At 41.0% G+C, this 14,501-nt stretch overlaps 1 protein-coding gene across 3 annotated transcripts in view; it reads right to left on the bottom strand.

Annotated features, from left to right (window-relative positions):
* The window catches only part of septin12 (septin 12), a 92,286-nt gene extending 78,562 nt beyond the window's left edge, over positions 1–13,724 (bottom strand). The window contains exon 1 of one of the 3 annotated variants that reach the window (XM_015360408.2): positions 13,673–13,724. In XM_015360408.2, the coding sequence (XP_015215894.1) occupies positions 13,673–13,679 (7 nt within the window). In that variant the 5' untranslated portion in view covers positions 13,680–13,724. Of the gene's footprint in view, positions 1–9,446; positions 9,469–13,249; positions 13,649–13,672 lie in introns of those variants that run through there. The other 2 variants (XM_015360406.2, XM_015360409.2) reach the window with 2 other exon arrangements.
* Between the last annotated feature and the right edge of the window lie 777 nt (positions 13,725–14,501).

Raw genomic sequence — 14,501 nt, 5'->3', positions numbered from 1 at the left:
TATGCCTCCATTTGTTTAAAGCATTGCGTTTCACTCACAGGCCCACACAGTGCATACACAGAAAAGACCTTCAAAGAACTTTCTTGTGTCTCCATCATGAAATGTCTTAAGCAAACAGCATGGAAATTAAAGTAATGTTATGTTATTGGCTTTGATCTATCAGGACCAATGCCAAACCATTCAGAGAGTAAATGTTTATGAAAGGATTAATCTAAGATCTTGTTTCATGTAGAAGCACAAAGATGAAGCTACTAGTGAAAGGGCTGAGTAATTTGGATTCCCCAGTGCGGTATATTTTCAATGAGCATGGAAGAAAAACCCAATGATTTTGTAATCACATTTCTTAAGACAACATGATGCTGTGCTCACAGATGTTGATATTGTAATGTGAGATTTATTTTACATTTATTTTAAGAAAAAGATTAATAACTATTAATAAATGAAGAACAGCATTACGGATTCTGGGTGACTCAAAGTTTATCCCTTACTGAATAGAAATTCCCTGGGAATGTAGATAATGTGAATGTAAGCCTTCAGTGCTGCTTTCTCAGAAGCAGTGTTAGCAGTGGGGTGATAATTATAACCATGACTATTTGATCTTTCTTTGAGGTTTGCATGACATTACTGAACAAAGGCACACTTCAGTCCTGGAGACAGGTTGGAAAAAAGAACCGATCTGCAGCCTAGGGCAATGAATGAACCCTATTTTTATCAATTACTACACAAACAAGCTAACTGGATGACTGGTAAATGCAACCGTTAACCATGTTATTGTCAACACCACAGAACAAGGTCTAAAGAAGTGGTTGTATCCATGTGGTTTTGTAATTGAACACTTTGGTATAGCACTTGAGGTTTTATTTGTCTTCCTTTGGCAAGGACTTTTTAAAAGAGGTGCACAAGCAAAGGCAAATACCAGTGAGTGAACCACTGTCCTGTTCAGATCAGAGCATGCTTGTGTTTACAACCACAGTCAGACCCTCTGAGTGAAGCACTATAGTTGAACCTGGGCCTAGCTACTCAGTATCTCACTACACTGTGGTCTAAAAATACCATGATCCTTGCCTTCCAGACAGGAATACACTCACAAAACACATAGAAAATTAAGAAACACCCCATAATCCTTGGCTTAAGCTTCACTCGTGCAAGACAGAATCCCGCATTTTCTCTTCTCTAGATTGTTAAAAACCACGGCTGTTTAAAGTCAATATATTTTAGCGAATACAAACTGCTTTTTTCAGGAAATAAGCAAATATTAAAAGACAGTTCAAGTGGGGAGCTGCGTCAGCATGCGCAGGCTGCAAAGGAACAAGTAGTAGGTTTATTCCAGGCTGAAAAGAGAAGAAAGAAAACACAACGTTTCGGCTGTGGAGCCTTCTTCAGGTGTCAACCGGTGTCACGGCCTCACAGGCTCCACAGCCGAAACGTTGCGTTTTCTTTCTTCTCTTTTCAGCCTGGAATAAACCTATTACTTGTTCCTTTGCAAATATTAAAAGACGCCCAACTCTTCTTTTTCGGTTTTACCGATTCCCAAGGTCTGGGAGCACTCCAAGCAATTATGCTTATTACTTTAAAATGTTGTGGATATCAAGATGTGCTCAACATCTCTGCATTTGAACAGATGATTGCAAGTTCATAGCAGGACCCAGCCAGTGACAGAAAGAGCAGTGTAGGAGGGAAGCAAACTACTTTACTGTGTTGGCTGCCCCAGGCTCCTTGGTAAAGGAGATCTATTGTTCTAGGCTGGGTGACTCGAGCAGAAAGAGGCAGGGGCTTGCGGAACACAAAAGCCATATTATCTAAAAACCCTAACTGGCTGAAGGCATGTGTTGAGCCCTGTGCTAACGCCATCAGTACCAGTAAAGCAGGTGTGTTTTGAATCACAGCAGTTTTCCAGTTAATCGTGGTGTTCACATCGGGGACTCATGCACAAGCATTATGAAGCATGCGTTACAAACAGAAAAATCAGTCATCTCCAATCGGAGCAAGACTACAGCATTATTGTCTTTCATGTTTCAATTTTAATAAAAAATATTTTGGCAGGGGTCAATGATGAGAACAACTGATAATGTTTTAGGTTAGGTTGTGTAGCAATTAAACATTCCACTAAAATATATATAAACATTGATTTACAAACTGAAACACTTAAATCATTTTGCTTTATCAGAACTATAATGCACCAGTCTTTTCATCTATTGTAGAGAATCTACATGAATGAGTTTAAACTCCAGTCCTTTTTTACACCCATCCATTAGCTGGTCTTCCAGTGTTTTTTTTTTCCCCCAAGTCAAAACTGATCTGCTTTAGTTTACTTTAATCCTCCTCGGCTGTCACTGCGATGCTACAGTTGTTATTAGTTCACATCCTGTGCGTGTCTGCAAAGTGTGCCGAGGGGTGGTCTAGCCCAGCACTTGAGCGAACAGTCCTAACTGCGATGATGGATCTCAAGTGTTTCTGCTGGGAAATAAAACTATAAAGGCTGAAAAAAAAGAAAATGGTTGAAAGTAGAAAAGGTGTGGATAAGACTTCATTTAATAAAATGTATATCCAATGCACTGTAATCTAAACACATTTGAGGTGGTTTAGTTCTCTTTTCCCCACAAATCCCTTCAAATGTGGTATTGTCAAATTCCATTTGAGGTCTCTCATCTCTGTAAGGCACAGATTGAAAAAAAGTCTGACACGTTCCACCTGCTTTTACTTTAGTGTGTACACAGTATAGTATATCTAAACTGAGATTCTGAGTTTGGCAATTGGTGATTAAGGCACACACACAGTGCATACTGTGGCAGGGTGACTTGCTGTATGTGCCTGTAATAAATTAACCAAATTGCTATGGTGACTGCTGATTGCAGCTGACTTGCTGCAGGATTGAATAAGACAGTATTGTTCACACTATCACATACGTTAATAACACAGCAAGTTTGATGTATAAAATGTGGCAAGTCTAATCTACTTTCAGGTCATGTGCTATATCATTAGACTCTGAAGCTATGGTCTGCAGCTAAAGCAGCATTTGGCTTTCACATTTTGCATTCAGTTGATTGCTTTCCAAAATGGGAATGATTCCCAGAAGATCATGTGCACATACAGAACATTTTGAGTCTCAGAATCTGAGGTCACAGAAGCTTTGAAAGGAAACTAAGAAGGGGTTTCCCATATCCCAGATCCTGACTGCAGCACAAAACCATGTGGCCAGGAGCTCCGGGGCTTGGGTTGAGGTGGCTGGGAGGGAGAGAGCAGACACTGTCTGCTACAGCAGGGTGCACCCTGTACCTCTATAGGCTGTCACTTGTCCTCCAACTGGCACCAACAGCCTGACCTCTGTATTCAAGGTGTGCACTAAGGCAAAAAAAAAAGTCTCCAGGTCCTCTCAGACAAGGGAGAGAGCCTCTTGCTCAAAGTTGGGTGGAATAATAAGTGGTTGGTCCAAAACTGAAGGGAAAAAATATCTGTGAATAGAGTAACTTTCCATTAAAATGTTTCATGAAATCAGGAGAACAGACTTCAACAGATGCTGTTCAATACAGAAGCACTGTAATATGGTCTTGCTTTTCTCCTCCTTTTTGCAATGCAATTAGCCCTGGCCACCTGTTGGAGCAAGTCTCAGTCGGCACATGACTGGACAATGTAAGAAAAGCCAGGCAGCAGGCAGGCTTGTCAGGGCTGTTGTGTGGCCTGCTCTCTGTGCTCCCGGAGGAGAAACACCCCAGCCTCTCACCGGAAATGGCCGTTCTTCCTCTTGCACAAAGGCTGAATTCACAAACGGGGGATCTTCTGGGGCTGTGGGCGGAGGTTCAGATTACGACAGCTTGCGTTTTGACCCAGAATTCCAGAGCTGAACAATGACAGCAGCTCAGCGTATAGCTGCCTGTCTTGCTGGATTTGTTATGACATTCACCGTGAAGAAATAATCCTGAGGAGGAACTAGGCCTGTGGGTTTTGTGCAGTGAACAGAGGTCCCTAACAGACCCCAGGAAAAACAAATAATGGCACTTCTTTATCCTCGCAGAAAGGAGACTGCTCTTTTCATCCATCTCTGTCTCAGGACTGTCCATCTATTGATATAATAGCAATCTACTCCTTTTCCAACATTACCTCAATGTGACAAAACATTATGTTTGCATTCAGGTATAAATATGCTTTTTAAAAAGCAAACACTTTTAGTAAGCACTGGCCAAATCTGTACATACTGTATCGGAGCATCATGCAGCATTTACTCTGCCTGACCTTACCTCTTTAAAAAGCTGTATTATTCAAGATAGGGAATACTGGAACAGAACTGGCTTCAATGCCATATTTTTGCATGTTTTCTGCAAGGGTGCATAATGGCATGGAAAGAAGATAAAGTGCTGATTTTATCAAATGTTGTACTTAGACTCACCTCCGGTAAAGTTTTCATCAGAACTCCTGTACTGTACTTGATACCAAAGATTAGAGCACAGCACATCACAAGGCTAATGAAGTCAGTGTTTAAATTAAGAGCTCTTCCCTGTTTTTTAAACTTCCATATGGTACACATCTGTAAGACTTTAATAGCTAATAAAATCCCCGCACGGTGTCCTGTCACATTATATACACATCCATTCCTGTTTATCAAACAAATGCTTTAAGTTCCAACATTATTTCCACAGCAAAGCTGTAAATTTGTAAAAGTGTGCAAGTAGCATCCAAGACATCTGTCCATACTGACCTAGCCTGCTGCGATTTAGGAAGTCAAGGTAACTGAGCACTTGTTTTCCTATCTGCTGAAAGTGAAAAAGTGCAGACAGTTGGCACGCAGAAATTTCAATTTAATTTCCAGAAATGAAACACTGTTTCACATAACATGCACTTCCCCAGTGCAATAATTCACACTGATGTAAGGAGGGGTTGTCTTTACTATGCCTGGCATGTCTTACTAGTGCCTTAGAATGAGAAAAAAATGATACCACCTCATTAATCTCAGAAAGTATAAGTCTTATTTTTTATGCCTTGGCTGACAACAGCATTCACACAGGAGAAGACAGCAGACTGTAAATCACTGCCCTGCAGCAACAAGAAAACTTGACATCGATCTAATGGGTACTTCAGTCTGCCTTCTGTAACTTCGCCAGGGGATACGACAGGCCAACAGAAAGGCTGCAAGTAGCTCTAGACACCTTTGGACTTGCACATGCCAGCTTGCAGCACATTACCAACTCCGCATTTTGAGTCACTTAAGGTGCCAAACAGATTTAAATAGCCTTAAGGCTAAACAACACAGGTAGACAATTTACACTCTTCTTGGGTTGTGATCTACAGTGTCCTCCAAAAATCTTGGGAGGATGAAGTCTAAGCTGGGATTTTCACTATGAACTCTACAACAATCACTTCTCATGAAAACAATCATGACAGAAATGTACAATACATATTTTTGATCAAGTCCATTCAGTTTTACCATTAATTAAACAACCTGAAAACTCTGAACCTCTTTATTTCGAAGGAATATCTGAAATGTATTGGGACAATTGGCTGACAGGTGTCTCCTTGGTCAGGTGTTTGCTGTTGTGTAAAAAGGTACATAAAAGAGCCGTGAACGTCACAGCAAACTATCTTGCTTTGATTTCAGCAATGTGGAGCTTGTTGAAGATCAAAAACAAAGACTTTTCTGTGAAATATAAGCAAGCAATTTTGAAGTTGAAAGAGTAGAAAAAGTCAAGGAACTGCAGATGTTCCAAAGAATACCGCTTCATCTGTGAAGCATGTTTGAGGTAAATGTCATGGCCTGCCATGGACACCTGGAACTGACTGGCTCTTCTTTCCTGATGATGTAACTGCTAAAGACAGTGGCAGAATTAATTCTGAAATTTACAGAACAAAATGTTTCTGATTTTGCAGAAGAAAATGCTTCCATATGCCCTCAAGAGGCACATCAGGCAATCAAGGAGTTTAACAAGAGAAAAAAAAGTGGAAAATATTAGATGGGTCAAGTCGACCTCCAGGTTTAAATTAAGCTGAGCAGCATTTCAAACTTCATATATACTGAAGCAAAAAGTCAGACTACCACAAATATAGGCAGGAACTCAGTGGTTACAGCGAAGACTTAGCAAAGCATCTCAAATAATCACACAAAGAGTTTGATGAGCTCAATGGATAGCAGACTTCTAACTGACTCAAAGGGCTTTGTCCCGAAATACTGACTATCACTTTTTGAAATGTATTTAAAGTGAATGTGTTTTGCTGCAATGTGAACCAATGCACGCATGGAATTACCCAAAAATAAACTGCATATTGTCCCTGTAATCTCACGACTGCAAATACAAATTGACTTGACCGTAAAGCAAAGCTGACTTTGCTGCTCCAGTGTTCTTGGAGGGCACTAAGTATTGTGTTCTTTATATGAGGGTTATATATACAGTATATTTAAAAAATCCCACCTTTCAAAATAGAATGGTGCAAAAAACAAATAAGTGCACATGTCCTTCACACAGAGGCACTTGTAGACTAACCCAAGGGTCAGGCCACAGAGACATGTGATAGCCTACCTTGTCACAAAATGTTGATTTAAGGAAGTACCATTAAAGCATCGCTGAAGTAATTCAAAACATTACCTACAATGCCACCTTAAATAACCTCAGCACTGACATTTGACACCACATGTGCTTCTAGGCTGGAGACCCAAAGTGGATGACCCCTGGCTTCAAACCTACAATTCACTGCCAGATGTAACCAGCTCTGACCAAAGGAGCCAAACTGATTGGTTAGTCGAGCTGACCGCCTCAACGCAGGCCAGGGCAGGGGCACCACGGGCAGCTCTGAATGAAAGGGAAACACTCAGCCAATTCATGAAGGACTGCTCTTCCAGGCCACCAGCTGTTCTCTATATCTTGGGCAGGTGATATAGTGCGGTAACAAAAGATCAAAAAGATCTCCAAAATTCATGTAAAGCTAAAAGACTTGAATACACTTGGAACTGAAAGAAGCAAACTCTTAAACCTCAGTGGTCTGGAACGTCACTCCTACCACACTCTCCTCAGGTGAAAGTTGGTGTTCCCTATCCCCAATATGGCTGTGTTCTCAACAGGCAGGGACTTGCTCTGGACAGTTTTTACGCCCTCAATCCCTGCATTCTTCTCAGGTATTTACAGAACACCCCACTGTTCCTGCTGTTCACATCAGGTGTGAGCTGTTTACCTGTGGAAATGTCCTTCCCACATGCACATCTGGATCCAGAATTCCTAGCTGCCATTTACTGTGGTGTAACCATGGAGACAAGAGAGCCCAAGTACCTGCCTAAGGCCTAGAAAAATCTGACAGTATTGCCAATGTCTGGCTTTAATTTTCTTTTTCAGAAACTATACCATCATTTTCAAGTCTCTCCTACTGGAAGTGAAATACTTCATAAATTAAATGAAGCATTTCAAAATGATTAAACAACATCAACGTATGCTCAATTCTTACCATAATAGCACTTTTTATAACTCATATAGTTTAATATGTGCATCTTCACAATCGACCTCTCATTTAAAAAATACACTGTAGTATTTGTATGACACAACTGACAGTTTCTGCTTTCTTGTGACTTTATGTGTGAAAGCATTATGTTTGTTAAAATGAAAGAGAAAAAGAAAGAAAAACACGTAACCAAAAACAAGTTTCGGCCTCTTAAAATAAAAGAGCAGGGCTGATAAATAATCACCATTTTCTGAAAGTTATGCAGCTCATTAAGAATATGCGGCTTCAGGCTATTTAAATACCCGATTGTGTCATTCAATTAGAAAGTCTTTGCCAAGTTGCCTGTTGCGTTGCCAAATATTTGTACTGTGTAGCTAGGAGTACTTTTCAGGAGTGGTATACAGTGTCTGCGTGCTCTCCAGTTAGAACACACTCCACATTCATTCAGGTTAACAGCAGAAAGAAAGGTTTTGGAAACAGATGCAGGCACTGGCTCCCATAAAGCATACACAATAATTACATAGCACACTTGGGAAAACTGCAACATAAATGCTGTGGATGAAAAGGGTAAAAAAGCATGACCTTTCAAAACAGGAGTGAAGCTTTTCTGTCCATGTCTGAGGACGCTGACATGTTTTGCTCTGCTTAACAAGCAAGCCCGTTTAAAAAATAAAAAATAAACAACTGCACACAGAGGCAATTATGAGTGGCGAATGCAGCCAGGTGGCCACTGGTGGATGTGATGAAGGAGTTAAAAGCACAGCGGTGAAACGCGCACAGTCCCCCCATCCCCTCCCCCACTAACAAGTCTCAAGCCCCCAAGCCCAAAGTGGCCTTAGACCCGCTGCTTTAAACCCAACTGGGACACCCGTGTCTGAAAGGAACGCGAGAGAAGGCCTGCAACCCGATCCTTTATTTTTATTTTTTGCCACTTGTCAGCAAACAAACAGAAACGTTCTCTCCTACCAGTGTGCCAGTGCAATGAGATCACGAGGCAGCAATTAGAATATTCTAACTGCATGCCTTAGATCGACTGAGCCCCTTAACTATGGAGGTCTTAAATTACATAATACCAGACGCCTCTCCCATCTCGGTTACATTCACCCCATCTCCATTGCAGCCAGCTATTCCTGTCCCTTTGGCCTTCCCAGTTCCTCTGGTTTAATCGCAGGCTGACGTTAGCTCTCACCCATGACAGCTTCTCGACCCGTTCAGCTTCTGTCCAGCTAACGAATCTGGGACACCTTTAGATTGAGCCTGGCTCTGACATTTCCATCACAGGGGCTGCGCGCTGCGCCTGGCAGTTGGTCATTAATAATCTAGCCTCTAACAAGAGCTCAGTGTCCTCATTAAGACTCCCTGTAGCAGAGGTCTCCAATCCCGCTTCTGGACAATCGCTGTGTCTTCTGGTTTTCATTCTGGATGAACTCTCAAATGTGTAATTGGACCCCCTTACTTAGCTTCATTAGCCGAGACGTTTCATGTGGATCTTTGCCACCGACTGAATTCAGCCTCACAAGACTGAGATTCTCCAGGACCAGAGTCAGAGACCCACAGAATACAGTTATTTGCCGGGGGACTGGTGCAGCTGTCTTCAGATCACAACCTTAGAGCAACATTGTAACCTTTGTCTAAATCTCATTTGGAGCGGTCATACACGACGAAACCCCACTTAAAACACGCCTTCAATCTGCTCTTGTGTTACAGGACAACTGAAGAAGAGAGGTTTACGGCTTGGTATTCTTGAAATACCTCCAGATGTTAAATATGTATATAAAAAAGAGAGATTAAGAAGCAGAAAACTTTTAAATTAAAACAAATCAACTCCAAAGCCTAACCACAAAGATAAAAGAGATTTTCAATGCGCATGGCTCATGATTTGTGCTGGATTCTTATTTTGTTACAAGGCAGGAGGATCACTGATGGCATTTAATTGTCTGGCATTCATTTGAATTTGACATTTTCTGTACCAATAAGGATTAATAGGTCGCAAAAGCCTCTATTAAAGCCCTTCATCACTAAACACTCACAGAAATAGTGCTGCCCCCTGGATCTCCATGTGTCTCGCATATAACAGGGTCCTGCAAGATTTAGAAGTAATTTAGTAATTACAGCAAAGACCGCCACTTAAGGTTTAATGCACATAAGCTGCAGTGGTGCTTGAACATTCTTACTTTGAGTTTTTTCCTCCAATTAGAAAGATGCCGCACACTCAGAAACATTTGCTGAAACTGTGATCTGCACCTCCTTGGTGCAAACAGCTCTGCAAAAGAGCTAACTTTTGATTGAGATAAATTTTCATGTAAGAAAGCAAAGCGGAAAGGTAATGAACATTTAGTTTTTATTGTACATCACTGGAGTTATGAAACAGTGTTGACACTTGAGATGTACACATTCACACAAAAACAGTTGATCACTGGGACTGAACCAATTGCTCTTCCTCATTGAATTTTACACCTTTTAAAACATACAGATGTTACGAATCTGATACTATTCTTCCCTGCTGGGTCTCTGCCTGTGACAAATTTGCTGTTAAATTTTCATTGTTCTCTCTAAATGCAGTCCGATGAGATATCAGACACGGGAAAGGAGTTCTAAGGGACACAGATAGGTTTCTATAAACAGACTTATTTGGCTTGCCATGCTGGGAGGTTCATTTTTATTCAGTGTGTAGCAACAAAGGAATGCAGGATGTCAATGACAGGCATCGTGTTACAAACCCTTCTATCGGTACCAGGGTTTTTTTTCTTGCCAACATGAAGGTGGTTTCAGTAGTGTAAAAACAGACACCAACAAACAAGTATGAACACATCTTAGCTGGGGAGCAGAGTGGCAGGTATCTTGTCATATTCTAATAAATGCTTTTTAAGTTGCCAACATCCTTGATCCACAACAGTTTTATGGCAGTAGAACAGTGAGTAACATGGTGTGCTCTTGCTTAGCAAAATATCAGGGGAGGTCGATGTACCTCCAAGCAACAATACAACTTACTGATAATGCTGGTAATAAATTATTTTAGGTTAAGATAGGAGGAAAGCAGTCCTACACACACATCTCCTGAGCATCTTTATATGAGATGTTCTCTCTCCATCAGCATTAAAGGTGGTCTTAATCCCATTCCATCTTAAAATCATTACAAGCTGCAACATTGGTTTTCCATTTTAGTAAAAGCTTTTGTTTTTTTTACCTTTTAAGTCTGTTTATTTAAAGTTTGCATCGGATTAAAAATGAGGGGTTTTCCAGTCTGCTCTGGCGATGGCATTTCTATATAAGAGACATACTGTATACCCACAAACATGCACACTGACAGTTTTGGACAGTCTTTAATGATTGTAATTACTTATTTCAATGGAAGAGTCCTCTAGCCTTCTAGACTCTACTCAACTCACATAAAATGTCTCATTATTCCTATGATGGCATGATGACGGTGCTCCTCAATGCAAACCATTTAGTGTGTGTTTCTATGTGGATATGTAATCAGAGTCCAAGCAGTTCATTCTCTCTCACCTCTTCAAGCCCATTCCTGGGAGTGAAAATAAACAACTAAGATTTACACCCATCGACTGCCAATCAACAGGAGCAGTACGTTCCTGGAAAGTGATGAACCATCCCTATCTCAAACGTCCCACACTAGCCACTCATGATCCCAAATTCTAGGGGAAACTCTTGACCTATTGAGCTATGTCAACTGGATCCAATCCATTCCTTTTTGTAGATCCAAGAACTAAGCCTCAGTCTTTCACAAACATGTGGGTAGGTTTAAAAAAGCAGTCCCTGGGGGTACTTCCCTCCATTCTAGGTAGGACTGCATAATTTCACAGTTGATCAGTCAGGGGTTGCGCAAGGCTGGCTCCTCAGATGATGGGCGTCTACAGTTATTTTCTGTATTGTCAGAAATCAACAAGACAACCATTCTGAAAGTGCTTTACTACCTAAAGGAAGCGCAGCTTCAGTGTGCTTTGGGTTGTAGATCTATAGGTGTTCTCTAAATAAAAAAAGAATAAGTGCTTTTAACTACAGACTTGCACTTAATTTGAGGGATGTAAGAGTTCCTCAAATATCCATTTGCTGATCATTCAAATCACAAGCATCTAAAACATTCAGGAAAGGTTTAACAGGATTCTGTTGGATCCAGCTGCATAATGTGTATTTGTGGTTACTTAGTATGCATTTCAAGAAACAAAAAAGATTTGAAACATCATCCAACATCTGAAAGAGAACCTTTCCACATTTAAGTGTCAGCAGGCTCCATACTCATCAACTACAAAGCATACTCTGCAAACAATCTTTTTTAGGTTTGCCTTAAATAATACATTATCTTTAGTTTGTTTTCAAGGGGAAGACAAAGAGCACAATTTGCTTGGAATGCAGCTCTTTAAAAATAAAGAGAGTTGCATAAAGTTACAGGCTTGTAACAACACCTATTTTAAATAAACAAGATACCGATTTAGTAATTTACTTAATCTAAAGATAATGTAACTGTGTCAAACGGTACTGAATAATAATAAAGTGTAATAGGAGATCAATAGATACACTCTCCCTGGAATTCCCACTCCAATAAAATGTATTTCCTGTAATGATCACACAACAAAATATTTGAATTTTAAAAAAGCAGAACATCTAAAACGTAGCATCTCTCAAAGTTAAATATTTATGTGTGTCAGGAAGTCTCTTACTTAGGTAAATGGAGTTACCTAAAAGCACAAAAGGTCAACAACTAAGCAGAGAGAAATAATGCACAAAATCCATGGTAACTCCATGATTAAAACCTGATAATAATGAAATAATTGTTACCAGCTTTCAACTTGACCAAATTGAGCAAAATACTACCATATGAAGTTGACGTTTTTAATCCATATCATACATTTAGGTCTGTCTATAGAGCTTGGAGCGTAAAATCTTAATGGACATATTTAACTGTCCACTATTTCAATGTCAGAGTACATACTTTTTCCCCCGATTCCTGTCCTCGGGGAGCACCTGTGTCTATCGAAACTGTATGATTCAGACCAAGCCGCAGGGGTTATGCACCGGTGTGCAGTTAATCTACCGGCTTTAAAAGGATGAGTAAAAGATTCGTGTAACCGTTTCACTAAAACCTTCGCTTCGTGTAGGAGGCAGGTACTGTATGAACGCCTGTCTACTGGGATCAGTTAGAAGTCCCCCCCCCCCCCCCCCCCTGTAATGAATGGGGCATGATCCAACAGCCATTTGTTGTAGAATAAAAAAAACAACCCGGCCATTTTCAAAATAAAGAAGAAAGGAGCCGTACCTTCGTACCTTCAGCCGGAATGAAACGAGAAAATACAATTCCAACAGTTTATATATCTCATGATGGCCTTTAAATCTCCTCACAACAGACAGGATTGGCTGGTGTCGGTCGGAACTTTTAAAAGCGCACTTGGTGAAAAAGCTCCGTTGGTCGTATTGCACTAAAGAAGATAGATTGTGTCTCGGTGAAACAAAAACTAGCTTCACCAAAGTTAACACTGCCAACAAGCAGTGCTCACTCAATGCTCCGTCTCTAGGCTGATAATTTGGACAAAACTCGCGTTTAACGATTTGAAGCCGTAAAGGCAATTGCCAAACTCTAAGGTTAACTATAAGATACACTTCGAAATACCAGCCATTCTAAATAGATATGCAGCAAGTTACAGAGTTTCAATATAGCAGTGTAACACAACGGTAACAGTCCTTCTGAACAATTCAAACTGCAACTTTAAAGAACGCACTTGTTTCCTATGTCATCTGTTACGTTTTTGGAGAGCTTTAACCGGGTTACTTATGTGGTGTTACTTATTTACACCAGTTAGATTATTATTAAAGTACATACCCTCAAAATCTGACAATATTCCCTCTAGATGATCATTCACAGACAGGTCTGACATCCTGACAGTTCGGTTCCAGTGAACTCCAAGATAAAAGCGCAATAAGCACGAGGTTTTAGTGCTCCGGACTGCTTGATGTGATTTTTAATTGTTGAAACGTCTCGCAAATTAGAATTCTTCCCTTGCACCAGCAGGAGTTCTTAAATGAAATCGGGAAAAGAAAACGCACAAAAAAAAGTCGCAGGAGCTGTGAGTGCTTGCGTTATCCTGTCCACATCTGAAAGCGCTCAGCGGCACCGTCTGTTTCACCCGCTCAGGCTCGGCTCGGTGAGAACAAATGGCCTCTTAGCCTCCTCCCCTCAACAAAACTCTGAAACAGCCCAGCCCCAAAAGGAGATTGGCTGGATCACACTTCATGCTTCACCTACCCCTCATTTAGAAAATCCCTTTCTCCCTCTTAGAAAAGAAACGGGTCTCCCCTTGCTACTTTTCTGTACACCTTAGAAGCATCTGAGCTCTCTTTGCGTAATAATCCTGTTTCCAGGGAAACATTTCTCGCAGGTGAGATTGTCGCCATGTGATTATCGGAAGTATCGGAACTTTATTCCCACAATTGTCGCCTCCCTATACAGAACAGAGACTTTCATCGGACCAGGGCAGAGTGAGAGAGGGAATGATTTACCTTCTCGGCGAAACTGAACGCAATGCGAGAGAAAGCTCACAGGTCCCACAACTGGATCTTTCACAGGTCCTGGCAAGGCTGTTCTTTGAGACAGCTGGAGACGGATCGGGAATTAACACCTATCAGCCAAGTACAGTACATGTTCGTGAAAATTAGATTGGAACAAGTCTGCAAACATCCTAAATGCCAGCAGGTTCAAACGAAAAGCCGAATTGAAAGATTGCAGCTTCTGAAGTGTATTGTGGCACAGACCCATGTGTTTACCCAGTGAATTCCTCTAAACAGGGCTTTGGAAGCCAGATACAGAGTTGTAAACTCGCTGTTTACAAAGAGAGATGCTTCAAAATGAGAAACAGCCACCTCTGGCCTTGTTTGTTTTAACACTCCATTTGTCTGCCGCAGGTTGCAGATTTAAACTGGCAGGGATTGTTTAGTCTCGTTATGTCTGTGGTCCCCGAAGGGAGAGGAGGAATGTAGCAGAAAGCTCCCTGGTCAGACCAAAAACGAACCATTCCGTTATTTTACCAGATGCTCCAACGGAGAGCAAATTCACGTTTACATTCGACTTTACCGGA

The sequence above is a fragment of the Lepisosteus oculatus genome, chromosome 19 (genome assembly GCF_040954835.1).
Source record: "Lepisosteus oculatus isolate fLepOcu1 chromosome 19, fLepOcu1.hap2, whole genome shotgun sequence".
NCBI lineage: Eukaryota > Metazoa > Chordata > Actinopteri > Semionotiformes > Lepisosteidae > Lepisosteus > Lepisosteus oculatus.
The sequence above is the reverse complement of the archived record's forward strand: the minus strand, read 5'-3'. Positions and strand labels throughout refer to the sequence as shown.